This window comes from Hordeum vulgare, chromosome 5H (genome assembly GCF_904849725.1).
Source record: "Hordeum vulgare subsp. vulgare chromosome 5H, MorexV3_pseudomolecules_assembly, whole genome shotgun sequence".
Classification (NCBI taxonomy): domain Eukaryota; kingdom Viridiplantae; phylum Streptophyta; class Magnoliopsida; order Poales; family Poaceae; genus Hordeum; species Hordeum vulgare.
The window spans coordinates 443062736-443076098 of NC_058522.1; the positions used below are offsets into that span (position 1 = coordinate 443062736).

At 43.7% G+C, this 13363-nt stretch overlaps 1 protein-coding gene and 1 long non-coding RNA gene across 2 annotated transcripts; both read right to left on the reverse strand.

Annotated features, from left to right (window-relative positions):
* Positions 1–4256: 4256 nt before the first annotated feature.
* Positions 4257–5379, reverse strand: LOC123397906. Its single transcript, XR_006610038.1, has 3 exons — positions 5277–5379; positions 5070–5125; positions 4257–4800 (listed from the first exon to the last, which is right to left on the reverse strand). It is a non-coding gene; the product is annotated as an uncharacterized LOC123397906 (long non-coding RNA).
* Positions 5380–8534: 3155 nt separating this feature from the next.
* LOC123395583 lies at positions 8535–12026 on the reverse strand. The gene is made up of 3 exons (XM_045090602.1): positions 11885–12026; positions 10005–11365; positions 8535–9712 (listed from the first exon to the last, which is right to left on the reverse strand). The coding sequence occupies exons 1-3, from the start codon at positions 11949–11951 to the stop codon at positions 8714–8716; spliced, it is 2427 nt and encodes an 808-aa protein (XP_044946537.1). The 5' UTR covers positions 11952–12026; the 3' UTR covers positions 8535–8713.
* Positions 12027–13363: the final 1337 nt, after the last annotated feature.

The following is a 13363-nucleotide window of genomic DNA, read 5'->3' on the forward strand; positions in this document are numbered from 1 at the left end:
AGAATTACCTTGTGGGAGATAGTCATATGGTTCATCAACTTTGATGTGTGTATCCTCATCTCTTTCATTATCATCTTCTATTGAAACTTTTGCTTCATTCATCAACCCGAAATATGGAGATAATGTCAAGCTGTTTGGAGAATGAGGTGATTGCAATGGGTATCGGATTCCGGCACACTTGATGCAAAACATTCAAAAATCAAAGATGATGTTGAGATCGATGGTGACGTAGGTGATGGCTCCAAAACACCTAATCCAGAACATTTTGCTTTTTTCGAAGGCCGGTTATCGAAATCTTGTACAAAGGTCAATTCAGCGATGACATTCACTTTCTGTAATAAGAACACAATTTAAAGTTAAACCTTCAATTATGAAATCATCTAATAATATTGAAAAGCTAATTATAGGGTGGATTTTCGGATTCCAGCAAGATATGGGCAGAGAACTGTGTATATATGTAACCAGCAAGCTGAGTCGGATCAAACCAGCTATGTCATATTAATAAAAAAATAAGAGGACGGTGGTATTGTGATACACTGAAACTGCAGCAAAAAAGAATTGTATTGTACAACACATACTACACAATCGGGAATTCTTGTTCATGGTTACTACATCTTGTTCATGGATTTTCGGATTCCAGCAAGATATGGGCTGAGAACTGTGTGTATATGTAACCAGCAAGCTGAGTTTGATCAAACTATCTATGTCATCTTAACATAAAAATAAGAAGAAGGTGATATTATGATACATTGGTACTGCAGCAAACAGAATCACAAACATCTTGTTCATGGTTACTACATCTTATTCATTGTTACTACTTGTACTGTGTGCTAATGAAATACAAAATTAAGATGATATGTTGCAATACTGTATTCTGGTCGCCCATCTACATTAGCAATATCTTTATGTAAATAGCTGTAAATAAAACATAGTTCCATTATAATTTGCATAGAGAAAACATATAACGGGTAACTTCTTTTTAGAAAATGGAATTGTTCCTTATTTTCAATTAAGATACAAAATTAAGATGATATGTTGCAATACTGCGTTCTGGTCAGCCATCTACATTAGCAATATCTTTATGTAAATAGCTGTAAATAAAACATAGTTCTATTATAATTTGCATAGAGAAAACATATAACGGGTAACTTTTTTTTAGAGAATGGAATTGTTCCTTAATTTTAGTTAAGATACAAAATCCTCCTCCCAACAAAGAGTTAATAACCATGTATATGTCCAGTAGCACTGACTTTAAGTGTACATGCATCTGCGGACGTATGCGCTAGCTAAAGAAAAATACAAAATCCTCCTCCCAACAAAGAGTTAATAAACATGTATATGTTCAGTAGCTCTGAAAGGCATCCGCATATGGCAAAGTCGGCGGAGACGATGACAAATGGTCTTGTAGCGAAGTCGACGACGGTGAAGTCGATGGAGACGACGGCGACGAAGTCGATGGAGACGACGGCGACGAAGTCGACGGAGACAACGGTGGCGAAGTCGACGGACACTATGACGAATGGTCTTCAGGCGAAGTACACGGAGGTGACGGCCAAGTACGCGGAGGCGACATTGATCTGTTCGTCTTTAGAACTTGTGATCTATTCAAGTGGAGGCTTTCTTTTTATGACACCAAAGAATATGTGAAATCGAGGTCACGCACCCATGAAAATCCTGCTGGAGTAGTTCCCTGACCTGGCAATGAATCCGATTTTTGATCCAAGTCGGACATGGCTGCCAGCGCAAGAAGATCGACATGGAGGAGGCTGGGTGTGGCCCTGGGTAGGATTGAGGGTGGGTGGGAAGGGGAAGAAGAGCAAGGGGCTGGAGAGAAAGCGGAGAGTCCAGATCGACGGCGTCATTGAGAGAAAGGAGGAGTTGTGAGCGTGTGCATGTATTCGTGCAAGTTCAGAGGAATGAGAAAGAGTTTGGAAGTTTTTTTAATACAAGATAGTGGACGTTTGGAAGTTTTTTTTTTAATACGAGCAAAGGAGGCCCAATACCAACTCCACACGAATCATATAGGCCCAAATCGAAAACCTTCTTTTTCAGTGGCCCAAATGGCATTGGTGTAACTAAAAATTTGAGCAGGAAGTGTGTAGGGCTTGGTTGGTTCTTTCTTCGTGGTTTGTACAAAGAGGTCATGGGTTCGACTCCGATTGTGTGCATCATTTATTTTGTCACTTATTAAAAACCGTGGTTTGATTATTGATAAAGTCAAGGCTAATATTGCAAAATCTGAATCATTTTTTTAACTTATACCAATACCGCAGGTTTATAAAAATTGAAGGGGATTTTGCAAAATGTCATGACAGATCAAGAATACATATTTCTTTTATTAGTACGTATAGACATATAGATATAGAATATAAATTTTATATACTAGATGAACAACATTTATTTTAGAATGAAGGAAGTATATGTTATTGTTGTTGTTTCCTCCTACCTATCAGTTAATGATACACAACCTTTGCATATTCACGGCATTAGAGAAGTGGTGGCCATGGAAAAGTTAAAGTTAACCCATGCAGTCGAGCCAAAACCAACCCAGTTTGTTGAAAGTTGGGCCCGTAACGAATGGTAATTTGCAAATGACTAGTTGATTGCCCATGCGTTGCCACGGGATAAAAACTCAAACATAGGGACATTGATCAAACATCTTGTACTTCACAACGTTTACCTTGATGTCGATGATGAAGCTCATGTCTGCATGCTCCCCTATCGTCACACGCCATGTCCGCGTGATGATGGTGAATTCATGTTTATTTTTTAATCTATCCCTCTCCTTTATGTTATCCTCCCATTCATGTTTATTTTTTAGTTTATAGCCCTCTCCTTTATCTTATCCTCACCAACCCTACCTAGCGCCCCGCATGGCTGCTGTCTTTCTTTGTCAACCCAAACACGCACCTTACTTCAAATCTTTGGTCTTTTCATCATTTTTGTAAGCATCCGGGGCACTATGTATTTCATCATCAACACCTCTTTGACGACGTCTTTTTCGAGTTTGTTTTTTTAACTTGACTGACATTCAATTGACTTAGAAAGATATATGATGTATATCATATTAAAAGGAACACCAAGAACTTGTGTAATTAAAACTAACATGGCATTACTTGTTAAGTGCATAAGTGTGGTTTTCACACAATGGTAAAACGAGGGACAAGGTTGGTTTTGACACAAGCCTAATGACGATCTGCACATACATTCGTGTGAATAAGATATAAAAAACAGCGCTTGCGAGAGATCAAAATGACACACTTGTTCATGCACGGTACATAATGGCATCTCTCCCATGGGTACAGTAGACATCATCACACTTCACAATGGCTACATGACCCATTACGAATATTACTCCAAAACCACAACTGTGCTCAGTCCTATCTACAAACAATTCTGAGAAAATGTTTTAACCATTGTCACCTTATAGTCACTCGGTACCTTCATCCAAACAACCATGGCCGCTTTGTCGAGTGTTCATGCCCCTATTCTTCTTCTTGGTCTCCTAGTCTATGGCGTTCACGATGGCAATGGTGACGACGATGGGCAGAAAATACCCGGGCCTCCCAAAGAACTTCGATTGTTGAAGAATCCCATCGATGCCATCAAAATTATACACAATGAGGATGACATGGCTCTTCAGCCCAACGAGTACCAGCCTGGGCAGTTACTGCTAGTCCATGTTCACCTCCCAGCTATCCAATGGCCCAATTTTGTGGCTCGCTTTGGCGTAATAGGTTGCTGCATAACTATAGTGTATAAATCACTGTGATGAGAAATGAAAACATGTATGCTTTTGAAAACTATAAATGATAAGGTACAGCTGCACATGTAGTATGCACGGAAGAATAGAGCAGGTAGCATGCCTCGTTATTCTCTAGAAAATCGACAACACTCAGTGTATAACAAGAGTTCAACCTTTAGATTTATATATCATTAGTTCTTTAGTAGTCCATGACTTACGACAACCACAGCCAAATTGATGGCAAACTCCTGAATGAACGTATGTACCTGTTTATTAATTAGCATATCACTCGGAGAGTGTTGTTCCGTGAAGTAATCTCTTCCAATTCCAAGTAAACTTTATGAGTCCTTTATTAAAACATAATGTACTTAACTAATTTTATGAGCAATAACACATTGATGATGCAAACTGAATTCTCACCTGAAGTCTGATGCCAATATGCTTGCATCGCATTTCTTCATCATTTCCAGTATTTTCCAATATAAAGGGAAACACTCGCAGATGTCAATATTTTTGCCCGACAGTTTGTATTTATGACTTATTACAGCACTATATAGGTCAGCCACTCCATGAGAAATAAACTGAGCTAAGAAAGTCTATGAAAAAATACTGCAATTCAGATACTGGGACTTGGCACTAATAAGAGTTGTGGTAACCAATATTTTCATCAACTACACGTCTACACCTCACCTGTAGGCGTCTTATTCTAAAATTGATGGTAAAAAATGCATACCCCTGCCTTTCGTAAAAGTAATGAAATATGAATCAGCACAAAAAACCATTCACGTATGAATTAGTGTGCATTGCTATGCATCTAAACTTTTGGAACATAACCAAAAAAAATGCACGACAAATTTCAAGTAATAGTCATCTGCCCCTTGTTTCCGTAGAGGAGCTTTTGTAAAGGTAGGCATGATATATCTATGATTGTAAGTAATATATGTACTTCGGTGTTGTAGCACTACCATTCTTGAATAACTCGCCAAGAGAGAAAGTGTCATTTCTCCTATAGTAGCCTCACACGATGCAAGATCTTTTAACATCAAAGGCATTATCTGTTGTAAAATGGTTTAGATATGAGTGAAGTTAAGAGGGCACTTCTAATGATAAAAAAAAGCATATCTTTTTAAGAAAATTATAGGCAAACAAAGATAAGCAGAAATAGGAGCACCCATTTGTAGGCTGAAACGAACTTAATCTTACTATTTCTACATACGTGTGAATATATAATTCAAAGCCATATAAAATCATATGGGCTTAAAATACACTATCACCACAACCAGACGAACGATAAACAGTGGGGTAATATTTCTTTTTTCCTTACCTTAAGACCTCATCAGCCAAATTACTATTCCTCTGCATCCAATATCCAACCACAACCTACAGAAACGAATCACGTTACTCCTACAGTCCTTGTATTGTATCCCATATAACTATAACTAAAGTTTTTTTCTAATGCCCGTAAAGCTTAAGTTCTCAAGCTTAGTGACAAAGAAAAAGCATCATAATGTAGCATCGTTCAACTGGTTACCTTGTAGTTAAGTAGCGATCATTTCAGCCAAAAAAAAGTAGACTGTTGTATCTGGGCCTCGCCCGAACACAACCTGCAATAGATAATGGTGCCAAGAAAGAGAGAAATTAATCTATTAGGCTGCTCCTGATATAATAAATAAGCTTCAAGATATGTGTAGTCCATCATTATTTTATGAAAAATGCAGAAAATTTATTCATTTGCAAATCCAGTTAGAGCCTAACTGAATGTAATAAAATCTCTTAGGAGAAAAACACATAAAAATAGAAATAAAGTATATCAATGGACAAGCATTACCAGATGTTTATCATAAAGTGTTTGTTCATAATTGGCTTAGCAGCAATGGAAAATCACCACATCTTTAGTAAATGCTAAAATTCTTAAGAAACAAGACATTTATAAGTAACTTTGCCATCTTTGTCACCTTCTTTCTTCAGGAGCTCACTAACTCGGTGGTAAGCGGGATACCATGCAAAGATTTTAGGTGCAAAAACAAAGTAACAACATTTAGTGATTTAGTCATATTCCTAGTAGCATATGCATTACTTTGTGTCAGAAACAATGCACTAACCTTATCAATGTCGCTGTACCATTCCATCATGGTTGCAAGCTCCTTATATTTTTTTTAATGTTCTCCTTTGAAAAATGTATCCTTAAAATCATCTCTTTGCTCTCTTAGTATTAAGGAGTGATCTTGCAAATACAAAATGATTAAAATATGAGCATCAAATAAAGAATGGTGACACCTAGACATTAAGTCAGCACGATGGTTGGTATAGTAACAAAGGCACTGACTGGTGACACCTTAGTTCCTGCACCAAATATAGAAAAACACTAAGGCAGGGCAACACAAATATAAGAGCAGAGTTAGAACCCAGAGGGAAAATCAGCTTCCTATATGGTTTAGTTCCCATAGAACTGTCAGAGCTACACCCAGCATCATGAATAATATAAGTTCTATATGCTCATATATTTATGGATTCAGCAATACGGCAATACCATACACACATGTTCAGAAAACTAAAATGAAGGGCAGTGCAGTTGATTTTCTTACTTTGATAGTTTAGAAACAACAGTCGTCGGGTTACAAAAGAGTGTCCCCATGTCCCAGCTCCCCTTATGCTAGAAATAAAAATAGTGTTAAGTAAGAAACATAACAAAATTAAGCATCAACTCATACTTCATTTCGACCCCATGAGAAACCACGGCTGTCAGAACTGAAAGCAAGATAGTGGAAAGCCCCTAGCAAAATACAGGAATACATTAGAAAATTCGATATGACCATAAATCAATTTTACTGCTTGACAACATTCAAAAAACGCGATGACAATCCAGTAATACATGCATTTCCACTCACAAAGAGGACGACTTCACATGCCCTTTTATATTAGATGAAGAAATACAGTGGAGTAAAGTAAGGAAGTCGCGGAGGAGGAAAGTAAGGAACTCACGGCAGTGGAGAACGGATGTCCACGCCCACGAGAGGGCACAACCGCGTTGGAGATATGTCTCGTGCCCCCTTTCATTTTTGTTCATGTATCCCCAGTCACAGCCAGGCAGCTGTATATTTTGTCTAGTGGTTTATCTTGAATTCGAAAGAGAAATCTTGAAGAATATGTCTGGACTGAGGAGCTGATTTTCTGTTCAATTATAGTGTAAAAAATCATCATTTGAGTTTTTTGTTCATACTTGAATTATGGCAAGTTTCTATGGAACTGGATTTTGAGCAAGTCATCCACATCGACTGCTCAAAGTGGGAGAGCACAAGAGCACTGCAGAGAGAAGTCGCAAAGCAGCCGAAGCTTTCCAATTGGGTGATGAAGATGTTTGACAAGCAGGATGAGGAGGATGATTTCAATGGGATTACTGATCAAGGCTCTCGCGCAGAGATAGCAGATGTCGCAATTGAGATCCAGAGGAGCATGCAGGGCCGCAGGTTTCTTGCTGTTATTCACAACGGAGGCAATGAGGAGATTGACATATCTAGACTTGGTCTTGCACTATACCCGTATTTAACCAACAAGGTGATATGGACCTTCCAAGGGAGGTTTCGGATGGACCCCAAGATGAAAGACAAGGTCACGAAGAACACAACAGATGTTCTTCTCTCAGCTTCATGCTCCAAGCTGTCACAGTGACTGCAGCACCGTGCAGTTGACGTAGTACCCGTGCCTGGCGCCTACGAGACGGCGCATGTTGGCCGTGAACGAGAGGGTCACGCGGGCCTCGGTCCGGCACTGCAACAGGTGCACAACACCGCTGCGACGACGAACACCGTGCACAAGTCGCCGAGGCCGGTGGCGTCGAACTCGACCCTAATGTCTCCGATGAGGCCGACGGGGATGATCACGTCGAGGAGCACGAAGTTCGTGCTGAACATGGAGCTGCCCTCCAGCTTCTATGCGGCGACCATTGACGGCGGCAGGCGTGGGAGCGAGCCGTCGTCGGTGCCATGAACGCCCCACGCGCGAGCTCCCCGACGGCCCCTAGGAACTGCGCCATGTCATCGCCGTCCGTCAGCTCGTGGTTCCACGTCGCCGCGACCGTGAACCCGTCGCAGGTGAACTCGTTGACCTGCACCAGGAGCAGCGGGTGGGCAAGGCGGCCGAACCTGCCGGTAAGTACCGCGCCACGAGGCCCCCGAGCAGCGGCACAGTGAGGTCTGCCATGCGCGCGCCGACGCGGCAACAAACGGCATGCCGGCTGCGCCCCTGATGCGTAGGAGCTCGCCATCGTCGTCGGCGGTGAGGCAGCCGGTGACGGGGCGGTAGTGGGCCAGCGTCCTCTAGAGCGGCAGATCCATGGATGCCCGCATGAGCGCCTGCGTCGGCACGATGGACGAAGAGGAGGATGAGGGGCACGGCTGTGGTAGCGGGCGCGGTCACAGTCCTTACGGCCGCCAGCAAGAAACCATGCCCGCAAGCGAGACCCTAGAAGCCGTGATCGCCTCCCGATCGCTCGTGTAATGCCTTGACGTGGTGGACCATGGCTTGGTCTAGCGCCAGTTGGGGATCATGACTACGTGAGGCGTGCGTGCGTGGAGTAGGTGGAAGTGGGACGTATGGTGAAAGAAAATCGGTGGCCTGGGACGATCGTTAGGAGGTGGTCGAACAAAAACGGAGGGATATGTTGATTGAATCGCTGGGTTCTTCTGTTTTCTTCCTGCGGTTTTTGGAGGGATCGAAGGACTGAAAAAATAAAACGGTGGGAGGACGTGGGAGGAGCTAGCGATAGCGATAGGAGGGGGATCGAAGGAGGTAACGGCAGATCCCCTTTAATAGTATATAGATAACAGGTGCGACTGAACCCAGTTCCTACAAAGCCATCACATAATTCAAGTGCACAGCAGCACAGGGCTACATGCTGCAATAGTCGCGCTTCACAACCTTCCCTACAAAAGCCACAACGACAATGCCTTGCAGACCCACAAACGCACTTCATTTCCCTGCGCTGAGCTTTTCCCGGTGCTTCTTCCCATAACGATGGCTTAACAGCGTCTCACTGCTGCTACACAGCAAATTGCAGACCTCGCAGAAGTACAACGTTGCTTTCTTCTCCGCCTTCTCCGAGCTTGCGTTCCTGCCGCTAGAGCCATCCGAAGATGGTTCATTTGCAGTCCTCATGCTGCTCGGTTTTGCAGTCTCACATTTGCCGATTATCGCCTCGATCTTCTGTTGGTGCCTGCTGCCACTGCAATGATTCTCAAACTGAGATTTGGAGTAACATTTGGCCTCACACATTATGCAGTTCCATGCCGGGTGTGGTCCTTTGTTCTTGACCATTTGCGGTGCATTGTTTTTCTTCAAGTTTGTCTCAGGATTCCTTGCCATGTTCTTGCTCTCTTCAAGCAGAGACTGAACCTTCTCTCGGTGTCTTGTGCCACTCAGGTGGTTCTTCAAGTCTGTTTCGCAGGTGCATGTAGTTTGGCAAATGCTACAGCTCCAGACCGATGATGGCTTCTTTGAATGGTTCGGCATGGTGACGCCGTCCGATTTTGCTTCCCCCGCCGTTGCATTCTTCGGTGCGCCATTGCCATCACCATCACCATCGCCTTTTACTGATGCCTCTGCGATGTTCTGCTGATGTCTTTTGCCTTGGAGGTGCGCATCGAATGTCGATTTGGACGTACCGCGGGCCTGGCAGGTACTGCAACTCCAATTTATCGAGGATGTTTTCTTCTGCTCTGTGCCAAGAGAAGGTTCTGCTGCTGCTGCTTTCGCTTTCTGATCAGTTGGCTTAGTTACTGGGTCCAGCATTGCTACATTTGCCAAGTGCTTCTGGCCAGCATAATGCATCTGTAAGTTCTTCTCACAAGTCGCTTGCACCTGGCAGACGGTGCAGTTCCATTTCATGAGTGGTTTGGGCTTCTTAACTGGTATGTTTATTCCTGTTAATTCCAACTTCTCCGCAAGCGACGTCTTACTCTGAGGAACGGCCTGTTGATAATTTAACTAACATCATTAGTAAGTGAACCTTTACAAACAAGGAGAGCGAACTTGGCAAGGATTAAGAATTTGGATGCAGAAAAACATGGAAAGTAAACTTGCTCCTATCAGTATTTCCACGTAGGAAATCCTACGTGACCCAAATATTGAGTTAACTATAAATTTGTCATCACAAAATAAAAAGTAAATTTTGGTTTGTAGACTCATAATTCTAAACAGTATTCTAAAATGTCAATAGTCAAGACACAACAGATGAAGTTCTAATCTCACGAGCTGTTCTCACCTTATTGGAATCAGGCGGTTTATGCTCATCAAACTTTGCATTCTGTTGCGACATGAACTGGTCGGCGCTTGACGGACACGGTTTAGACCGCCCAGCATCTGCCGCAGCCGCTCCGTGCAATGGTATTGGAATGACCTGGTGGCCAGCGGCCGCAGCGTGTACGGTCATGGGCTGCTCGGCACTAAACGGCAATGGCTTAGACCATCCAGCATCCGCGGCATTCGCGCCGTGCAATGGCATTGGCGTGGCTTGGTTGCCACCAGCTGGAGCACACAGCGCCATGAGCTGCTGGACACTGAACGGCGACAGCTTAGACGGTCCAGCATCTGCGGCAGCCACACCGTGCAATGACATCGGGGTGTTCTCATGGCTGCCGGCTACAGCAAGCAAGGGCATCGGCTGCTCCGCACTGAATGACCATGGTTTAGAACGTCCAGCATCTGCGGCAGCCGCGCCGTACATTGGCATCGGCATGTTATGGTGGCTACCGGCCGCAGCAAGCAAGGACATGGGCTGCTCAGCACTGAATGACCATGGTTTAGACCGTCCAGCATCTGCGGCAACCACGCCGTACATTGGCATCGGCATGTTCTGGTGGCTACCGGCCGCGGCAAGCAAGGACATGGGCTGCTCGGCACTGAACGGCCCTGGTTTAGACCGTCCAGCATCTGTAGCAGCCTCGCCGTACATTGGCATCGGCGTGGCATGGTGGCTATCCGCCGCAGCGCGCAGGGCCATGAGTTGTTCGACACTTAACGGCCACAGCTTAGACGGTCCAGCATCTGCAGCGGCCACGCCATGCAATGCCATCTGCGTGTCCTGGTGGCTACTGGGCGCAGCGTGCAGGGCCATGAGCTGCTCGGCACTGAACGGACATGGCATAGACTGTCCGGCATCCGCCGCGACCACACTGTGCAATGGCATCCGCGTGTCCTGCTGGCTACAGGCAGAAGCGCGCAGGGCCATGGGCTGCTCGGCACTGAACGGACATGTCGTAGACTGTCCGGCATCAGCAGCGACCACACTTTGCGATGGCATCCGTGTGGTCTGTTGCTCACAGGCAGAAGCGCGCAGGGCCATGGGCTGCTCGGCGCTGAATGGCAAAAGCCCATACCGTCCAGCATCTGCGGCGGCCAGGCCGAGCAATGGAATCGGCGTGGCGGCGCGCAGGGCCATGAGCTGCTCGGCACTGAACGGACACGGCTTAGACTGTCCAGCATCTGCGGTGGCCACGCCGGCGCGGAGGGCATTGGCGCGCTCCATCTTGGCCAGCTCGGACACGATGATCTCCTGGCGAAGGTGGTCCATGTGGAGCTGCGAGAGCAGCGCATTCCTCATCACCGTCATCGGCTCCTCCTCTCCTGCACCAGGCATTGCGCAGCAGTTAGATGGTCGGCGTGACCAAAATTCCAACTCTTCCTCAAATTCTCAATGTGTTTCTTGAAAAATCTACATGCGATTTGAACTAGCAAGATGTGTACTGCTATGCTAGGATGGACTTTAAGTCTGTCCAATGGAAAATGAGGGAACATGTTTGCGAGATTTCTCGAGGGAGAGATCCCAATTTTGCCATGTTCTGCCCCCCACAAAACAGATCGGAAACTCCTTCTGTGAAACAAACTAATCCAAATCACACCCAATCTACACCTGAGTATTGAAAGAAACTGAGGCCTTATTTTCGATTTCTAAACAAAAAACAACGCATAGCATGGAAGCGGCCGAGATTTTCGGGGTTCTCGACAACAATCGCAAGCATCTGACCCCAGGAGAAGAGAACTGAGAGCAAAATGGGTCCTGCCATTACTTCGTTTGCGGTTATTTACCAAGGAAGAAACGACCACGGCGACAAGGGCGAATGTTTAGATTGGCTCGACGCATACCGTGCGGCGGAGGGTCAGGGAAGCGGCGGCCGTCGCCGGTGGCCGGACCGCGGCGAGGGAACTCCATCGGTCGGGTTCCGGTGGTGGCAGTCCCGGCCCCTGTGGTTGGTTGGTTGGTGGTTTTGTTTGGGGCGAGGAGGGGGAGAGCAGGAGGCGCGCGAGAATAGAGGAGCGTGCAGTGGAAACGGATTTCTTTTATTTTTATTTTCAATAGAACGCGTGGGTGTGGCAGACGAAACCCTCTCCGCGCCTTCAATCAATGCCGAGGAAAACTGGGCCCGATCACGACGACTGGGTAGCTTGGGCGGCTTTCGCTCAGCACTCGCAAACTTTTTTTTAACATAGTACATATACTCATCTCTCCCTAATCTATACCTATATCTTTACCTAATCTTTACCTAATAATAAAGAGGCAATCGTTCCCGTCGAAAACCCACCAAGATGATTTTACAAAAAAAAACCCTTACTGTTTATGACATTAAACTCGTAGTATATATTAAATATTTTTTTAAATACTTATATCTTTTAAACCGTAACTCCAAATTTAACATATTATACATGGAATTTGATTAGAAAAATATGTAGAATTTAAATATGATATTATTTTATCTGTTAAACATTTAATAAAAATACTATCTAGGGTGCAATCTTAATAAATAAGTCATTATTCGTCTTTCTTTCGTACCGGTACTCATCCGGGTTGGGAATGAACACGTCAACAAAATCAGGATTAGAGATGAAACTGAAGGTCACTTGACTGATTCTTTGTACGTATTAAATCTACATGCAAGCCGTGTTAAAATAGAAGACCTGTGAAATTTTGAACTGCATTTTTGTAGGATAAGACCATCTTTATTTGTATCGTAACTATAAATTCTCAAATTATAGACATTTTTTATAAATTAAAAGCGTGTGCCGTGTGGTATTTCTTTCTCCCGTTGCAACGCATGAGCCCTTTTGCTAGTTTAATAATAAAGAGACTATCGCTTCCGTTGAAAAACCCACCGAGGTGATTTTATAAAAAAGCCCTTACTGTTTATGACATTAAACTCATAGTTTATATTAAATATTTTTTTTTAAACTCATATCTTTTAAACCGTAACTCCAAATTTAACATATTATACATGAAATTTGATTAGAAAAATATGTAGAATTTAAATATGATATTATTTTATCTGTTAAACGTTTAATAAAAATACTATCTAGGGTGCAATCTTAATAAATAAGTTTCGTCTTTCTTTCATACCGGTACTCATCCGGGTTGGGGATGAACGCGTCAACAAAATCAGGATTAGAGATGAAACTGAAGGTCACTTGATTGTTTCTTTGTATGTATTAAATCTACATGCAAGCCGTGTTAAAATAGAAGACCCGTGAAATTTTGAACTGCATTTTTGTAGAATAAGACCATCTTTATTTGTATCGTAACTATAAATTCTCAAATTATAGACATTTTTTATAAATTAAGAGCGTGTGTCG